Source organism: Sorghum bicolor, chromosome 6 (genome assembly GCF_000003195.3).
Source record: "Sorghum bicolor cultivar BTx623 chromosome 6, Sorghum_bicolor_NCBIv3, whole genome shotgun sequence".
NCBI lineage: Eukaryota > Viridiplantae > Streptophyta > Magnoliopsida > Poales > Poaceae > Sorghum > Sorghum bicolor.
In genome coordinates, this window is record NC_012875.2 from 59,721,089 (window position 1) to 59,728,509 (window position 7,421).

Consider the following 7,421-nt stretch of genomic DNA (forward strand, 5'->3'; position numbering starts at 1 on the left):
AGTGGAATGGGTGTCGGAAACTAGAGTTCTGCGTGCCTCCAGCTCCAGTTAATTTGTGGTAGCTCGTCCACATCTAGGGGTTTCTTTTTACTAGAACAAAGTTTATTCTAGCTCCTTGAATTATCCTTGTATTTTGATTTTGCCTCTCAAACTTTAAAACCAGAAATATTACCCTTGAACTCTCAAGCCCATTCAAAATAACAATGTTGTCTTGGTTTGGAGTAATTCCAATGGTGGTTTTGTCCTTTTTTTGTTTAGTTACAAAAAAATTGAATAACCACTTAATAAGGTTTTTAAACCACAATATAAGCTTTTAAATGTTTAGAAAAAAAATCTAGAGATTGTTTGCGATATGAAAAATCCAAATAAAATATTTAAAGTTCATGAACACATCTTTAGAAACTTAAAAATAGGTTTAGCTATAGGAGAATAGAAAAATAATATTGTAGCCCGTGCACATCTAGTTTTTTTACTACTATATATATAATAACTAGAACAAAATATGTTGTCACCATGATCCAAAAAAAAAATCTGTTGTCACCTCTCGCGATTCCATCCATGGGCCACCCAAATTTCCTTCTCCTCCGGCCCATACAAAGTTTCCCTGATGAAGGCCGGTCGGCCCAAACCAAGTAGCGTCTAGGGTTTAGCCTCTACAACTCCGCGAGGTTTTGCTTCGGCACCGACGACGCATCGTCATCGCACACGACGCGAGAAGACAGGGGAAGAAGAAATGGCATCTTTGTCCCGGACCGCCGCCGCCGTCGCCGTAGCCGTGAGGTCGGCGGCCCGCTCCGCACCCGTTACCGGCCGCGTCCTCGGCGCGCCACTGCCTCCCCTTGCCTCGCCTTCCGCTGCCCGGTCCGCCCGGATCCTCCGCAGGTAGCCAACCGATTCCCTGGCGATTGATCCGGATGGGATTCGGCGCGTCCGCTCACGTTGGTGGTTTGGTTTCGGTGCAGTTCGGCGGCCGCGTTGTCGGCGGGGCTGGAGACGCTCCTGCCGCTGCACAGCGCGGTGGCGGCCGCGCGGCTTAGGTCCTGCATCGCCGTTGACTCCTCCTGCTGGTGTTCGCTCTCACAAGGTAAACGTTTGTTCTGTCTGTTGCCATTTGAGCGGCTTGCTGTCAAATATTTGGATCTGTTGTTGGGTGCTGCGTGCTCTGCAACATTTTCGTTGTCGGGTGCCACGTCAGATCGCTAATTTAACCATAACGTTTTGCCACCGTTGTCGAATCAATTCCTCAGTGGACCAATCAATTCTTGAACTGAGCTCATTACACAGTACTCGTTGGTTTGTCACCTGTATATACCCATATAAACCGAGATACATGACATGAGGAGTCATGTGAGTGAACTGCCTAATTTAGTAACGAGTGCATCTTAGTGCCTTCCTGCTGTGCTTTGCACCTATGAGGTCAATCCCCAAAGCTCATGACTGATGAATACATATGAATAGCATGCTGTCCTGATGAAATTCACCAAAGTTCATGTTCCCTTCTATTTGTGGTTTAGTAACAATTAGTGTCAATTGTGCTCGACTGTTCTTCTGCAGAGCTATTTTTACATCTATGTCCAATAGCCCACTGTTTTAGCAGTAATCCATTAGCTTTTTTTTTAATAGTCATGATATTAGGGAGCCTTTTTGGTCTAAAATTATTGACCTATTTTCGAGCTTTGGATTCTGTGGATGTGTATAGTTGTGTTGAAGCTGTTCTAACTGAGTCTAATATCAGAGTTATCAGTGTACTGCCTAAGGAGTAAGGAGTGTGTGTGTCCATTCTTTGACTTATTGGCTGTCGGTGATAAATGGTGCATGTCTATATGGAAACTTGTGAACTCAACTTCCATAGTGCATTAGATTTTGTATAACCTTTTGTTTCTTGCAATATTAACAAAAATTGATCAACAGAGATCTTTATGTATGCAGTATGAATAATGAATTTATTCATCGTGCGTTTCAGAGTTACACTAGTACATTATAATAAAAATACCTCAGTTTTTCTTTAGGTGTGCAAAATTACTCCATTTGATATAATGGCAGCATATTTTATTACATCTTGTATTCCTGGCCTTACTTGCTCTTATATTTGGTGATATAGGATATGCTTTGCCTTTGTGACAGCGAGCTGCGCCTGAAGAAACCAATGGACATTAGGAATTACAAACAAGGGCTGTAATAATGTGATTCTTGTAAACTAATTTTTCCTTTGATGTTTATTGAATTTTGTGACCTGAATCATCCAAAGATGTGCTACTAGCATTCGTTGATGTTTGAATTTTATTTATGTGGATCCACGACTTACCTGCAGCTCCTCTTTCAAACAGTTGGTTCATTATTGTCATTGGCCGTTCAAATATTCTTTGCTATTCCAAAACATGTTTGAGCTCCTAAGTCACACAAGTTAAAGAAGAAGGAAAGAAAATCTGGCCTGGCTTTTGGGCCTATGGATTCGAGGAATGATGATGATACTATACTAGCAGTCAATGCCATCATGATCAAGCGACCTTTATTTTCCTTTCTAAAAAGGGGATGATGAGCATGTTGGCTAGTGCCTTCAAGCCTTCACATGTGTATGAATGAATGTTATTCTGCTAGAACGTCAGGCAATTCGGTGAGTGACCAGACCATCAAACTACAAGCAAAAAGGAAAAACATTTCTGCACCACTGGTTCCCTGCACAACCATACCAGAACCCTTTCCCTCAAAAAAAAATAAAAATAAAAAATAAAAATACAAAACAAAACACACACACCAGCACCCTAAAGCCCAACAATTAAACGCAAGAAGTCAATAGGTGATACAATTCTGTAGACTTATTGGGCCAGTGTTCGCTGTACAAACTCATCATTCTCATTGAACAATATTCTGCAGCTACTATCTGCAGTGCTAATGGACCATGCTTAGCAAACAACAAAGATTCAAAGAAGACGTGCATGAACATGAAGAGATGCTGTGCATGAACATGAAGAGATGCCTGGTTAATTTGCTGCAACTGCAAAACCTGCCCCATACGAATAACTGAAGTTACAAGGCGTGCCACAAACCTGTAGGAGAGCTGCTCATATCAACGCTAGATTATTGTAATGAGGGTAAGCCTACAAAGCATTTTTACACTCTGATGATCTTGCAACCACCTTATGAAGTAAAAGAAGATGTTCATATCATTACTTGAGAGGGGAGCAAGACAACAGAACTCTCGGCATATCACTCTATGTAAAATATTATGTACACAACTAATCATTCTTAACAAGCTATCAGGCTGATCCTGCTCAAGCAAGCAAACTGAAGCCACTGGCAACTAGGATTGCAGTAGACCTCAGCACTCCGCGATGTTGTCGAGCCATGCGACTAGCTGCTGCGATGTTGGTCTTGATTTTGGGGCAGCAGTCACACAAAGGCACGCTATGTCAAGGATTCTCATCAACTGGCTTTCGTTGTCCTTGTGATGTATGCTTGGATGAAAAACTTCAGTTTCTCTGCCCTCCTCCTTCATCTGAAGCACCCATGACACCACATCCCTGGTCCCTTTTGGCCTGCACATGTCCACAGGCCTCCGACCAGTGAGTAGCTCCAGCAGAACAATACCAAAGCTGTATATATCACCCTTGTAAGTTGCCACGGGTGATTGCCCATATTCAGGAGGAATATACCCCAAGGTTCCCACGACATCTGTGGTGACATGTGTCTCATATGCACAGATGAGTCTTGCTAAGCCAAAATCGGCCAGATGGGCCTCAAAGTTCTCATCCAGAAGGATATTGCTTGATTTGATATCTCGATGCAGTATGTGGGGATCACAAGACATATGCAGGTATGCCAGTCCCCTTGCAGAACCCTGTGCAATCCGTAGCCTCTTCTGCCAATCCAGCAGCATCCCACTATCAGCCCTCTCGTGAAGCCAGTAATCCAAGCTACCATTCTCCATATATGAGTAGATCAACAGCCGGTCATTGCCAACCTTGCAATAACCTTGCAGCAAGACAAGGTTTTCATGTTGAGCCCGTGAAAGTGTCTCTACCTCGGCTTGGAATTCCCGTTCGATCTGAGAGTAGTCGCCTGAAAGCCTTTTGATTGCAACTCTCCTCCCATCTGGTAATGTTGATTTGTAGACAAGACCAAAACCACCACATCCAACTATATAGGCTTGATCAAAGTTGTTGGTGGACTTCAAGATGTCCTCAATGCTGAATTCTTTGTTGTTTTGGAAAAGCAGCACCAGGCAAGAGTTAGACTCAGAGTCTTCAGCATTTGCTACAGCCTTTGGATTGCGCTCCTGCATTCTTGAATGAACAATCCTTGACACGATCACATAAGCACAGAACAAAAAAAGGAGAACCCCAACTGCAGTTCCCAGTCCAAGGCCGACAAGGGCAGCTTTGCTTTTCTTACTGTGTGCAGCTCCCAAAGATGAATCCTTCTCTGCGCATGAAGAATTCCGAAGGCAGAGTGTAGGGTTACCATCAAAATCCTCAGGTGCGAATGTGGAGAATTGCCCACCGGTAGGGATATCTCCAGTCAAATTGTTGTATGACACATCAAACTTGGAGAGAAAATTCAGCTTAGTTAGAGATGAAGGTATTGTCCCACTGAGATTGTTGTGGGCCAAATTTAGCACTTCCAAGCTCGACATGTTTGACAGATCATCAGGGATTGGCCCTGAGAAGTTGTTCCAGCTCAGGTCCAGGACATGAAGCTTCACAAGATAACCAAAACTTGACAAGATCGGCCCAACAAGCAGATTGTTCGAGAGTATAAGTGATGGTGGGAAGCTGCTGACTTGGTTGTACTGCAAACCTTTGCCAGTTGAATTCCTCTTGATGAACAATGGGAGGTCCTCTGTTGGTGACCGCTCACTTGAGCCTTTAGTTGAAATCAAACTCCTCATCTGCGTGAAGCTCATAGGAAGCTCACCACTGAAAGAATTGTTTGACAGGTCGATGTAGAAGAGGTTGTCCAGTTTCCCTAGCCACGGTGGGATATTCCCATTTAAGTTGTTCCATGAAATGTCCAGCACATTGAGGCTTCCCAAGCTCTGCAGCCACGGCGGAATTACGCCTTTCAGTAAACAGTTTGCCAGGACGAGCACCTGCATGCTCTTGAACCCACTGATGCCATCCACTGGCATTGTCTCGCCACCACGGAAATTCCTGGTGAGCACCAAGCCTGTCAGGTTGGGCAGGTGTTGCAAGACCTGCAATGCTGATGCCAGGTTCGTGAAGCCATTCCCTGTCAGTGAGAGGTACGACAGGGATCTCAACTCCTTGAAGCTCTCTGGTATCTCCCCCACAAGCTTGTTCCTTGCAAGATTCAGCGTCCTTAGCTCGGTGCACACGGCGATGCCAGGAGGTATAACACCACTCAGATTGTTGGTTCCAATATCAAAAGTATTCAGCTTCGGCAGCAAGTTGAAGTCAATAGCAATCTCACCAGACAGCGAGTTGTTCCTCAGGCTGATCACCCTCAGCAGTGGACAACTTGACAGGGAAGCAGGCAATTCACCATCCAACCTATTGGTGGCCAAGTTTACGGACTCTAGCCACCTCATCTTTCCAAAGACATCAGGGATGGAGCCTGTGAACTTGTTATAGGACAAGTCAAGCTGCACGATCTGAGAGAGGTTACCAAGGTCAGTGCCGAGGTTGCCGGTAAGCTGATTTTCCTGTAAGCTCAGCCTCTTTAGGTTGGGCAGCGTGTACAGGTCGCCGGGGATGTTGCCGGTGAAATAGTTGCCGTCGAGAGAGAGCTCGGTGAGCGCCCTGCACCGGCTCAACCCACTGGGTATCTCGCCGGAGAAGGCATTCCCGGAGAAGCGCAGGACCTCGAGCGGCGCAAGACAGAGCGCGGACGAGTTGATGCCGCCGGAGAAGTTGTTGCCGGAGATATCAAGCGCCGTCAGGTTCGCCGCGGCGGGGAACGCGGGGTGCGGCCCGTCGAAGCTGTTGAAGGAGATGTTGACCTCCACGATCGCCGGGAAGCCGCCGGCGGCGGCGGCGGTGGCAGCCGGGAACGGGCCGGAGAGCGCGTTCGCGCTGAGGTCGAGCACCCGCAGGCTCCGCAGGCGGGCCATCTCCTCCGGCGCGGCGCCGCGAAGCGCGTTCCGGGAGAGGTTGAGCGCGGCGAGGGCGTCGAGGGAGGCGAGCGCGGAGGAGATGCCGCCGTGGAGGCTCTTGTTGGAGAGATCCAGCGCGACCACCCGCCCGAGATCGCAGGCGACGCCCGTCCAGGAACAGCAGGCGGCGCCGTCGCCGTGGCCCCACCCGACGAGCCCGGCGGGTTTGCTGTCCAAGCCATCGGAGAAGGCGAGGAGCGCCTTCAGGTCGGCGGAGTCGCACGCCTGGGACTCCAGGGAGGAACCGGAACGGACGACGTGGAGCAGCGCGGAGACGAGCAGGAAGTGGAACAGCCAGCGGAAGCCTCCCATCTCCGGCGACAGGCGGTGGCGGGATCCGGGAAGGAGGCTGTTTTGCTGCCGGGCATGAACGACCGCGAGCGCCGCAAGGGAAGTGAGCAATTCTCGCCGGAGCTGCCTCACACCACCTGGCTACGCTGCCGCTGCATGCATCGACCGAGCACCAAGAACAGGAGCGGCGAGAGATGACGACGAGCGCAGAGCAGCAGTCGTCGCAGAAGCTCCCAAGACTCCGCCTTTAAGCGGGAGCAAAATCCAGACGGGCAGGCGGCAGGCTTAGAGGAGGAGAAAGAAGCGCAAGCAGCGCTGCATGGAGGAGGATCTCGTCGACCTCGTCATCCCTGCTCTGCGCTGGATTGTGAGGCGGCCGAAAGAGGACGACGACATCACAAGGAAGAAGTGGTGGGGGAAAGTCAGAGGAAAGACAGGGACGGTTGGTTTTGACTCCGATGCGCTCAGCAGCAGTGCGGATCGGATTTGTTTATCTTTCCCTCTGTTTTTTTATTCAGAGAGATCCAATTTCTGTTCCTCTCCACACACCTCTTTGCTTTCTCGCGCCCCCCCCTCTCTCTCTCTCTCTCATCGACGGACATGGTAGGCGCTGCACCAGTGCTAGTAGTTGTGCGTTTGATTCGGCTGCAATTAATAAGCGGCAGGCGTTGTAAAAAAACCAGTGCTGGAGGAAATGGGTGGGCAGACGCGGATAGTGTGCTGAAAATAATAAATGCTCCTGGCTGCCGATGTGGACGGTTATTTGGACTTGGGAGAGTGACAGAGGTGGAGTCAAGGCGACGGCGACAGGCGTGCCAGTACAAGGCAACAGTTTTCCATTATAGTAATCCAGAGTGTTCTTCAAGATTGTGTAGGTAAGAGATAATTCTATTTAGTCGACATACTTAAAAATTAAACAAATCTGTAGAATAGATTATTAAATTTTACGATATATATATATAAATAGATATACTATAAAGATATATTCTTGACGAATCAAAGATATCTTATATAGTAT

General features: G+C 47.8%; 2 protein-coding genes across 2 annotated transcripts; one reads left to right on the forward strand and one right to left on the reverse strand.

The window, feature by feature from the left end:
* LOC8070308 lies at positions 666–2,310 on the forward strand. Its single transcript, XM_002447261.2, has 3 exons — positions 666–882; positions 963–1,084; positions 2,102–2,310. Exons 1-3 carry the CDS (start codon positions 734–736, stop codon positions 2,119–2,121), a joined length of 291 nt encoding a protein of 96 aa, XP_002447306.1. The 5' UTR covers positions 666–733; the 3' UTR covers positions 2,122–2,310.
* On the reverse strand, positions 2,963–7,014 carry LOC8070309 (phytosulfokine receptor 1). The gene has a single exon (XM_021463250.1). The coding sequence runs from the start codon at positions 6,422–6,424 to the stop codon at positions 3,320–3,322; it is 3,105 nt and encodes a 1,034-aa protein (XP_021318925.1). The 5' UTR covers positions 6,425–7,014; the 3' UTR covers positions 2,963–3,319.

What these genes read in the sequence shown, in the direction of transcription:
- LOC8070308 (XM_002447261.2), top strand. Translation starts at nt 734, where the DNA reads ATGGCATCTTTGTCCCGGACCGCCGCCGCCGTCGCCGTAGCCGTGAGG. An exon ending in TCCGCCCGGATCCTCCGCAG is followed by an intron (nt 883 to 962) that starts GTAGCCAACCGA and finishes GTTTCGGTGCAG; the next exon opens with TTCGGCGGCCGCGTTGTCGG. An exon ending in CTGGTGTTCGCTCTCACAAG is followed by an intron (nt 1,085 to 2,101) that starts GTAAACGTTTGT and finishes TTGGTGATATAG; the next exon opens with GATATGCTTTGCCTTTGTGA.
- LOC8070309 (XM_021463250.1), bottom strand. Translation starts at nt 6,424, where the DNA reads ATGGGAGGCTTCCGCTGGCTGTTCCACTTCCTGCTCGTCTCCGCGCTG.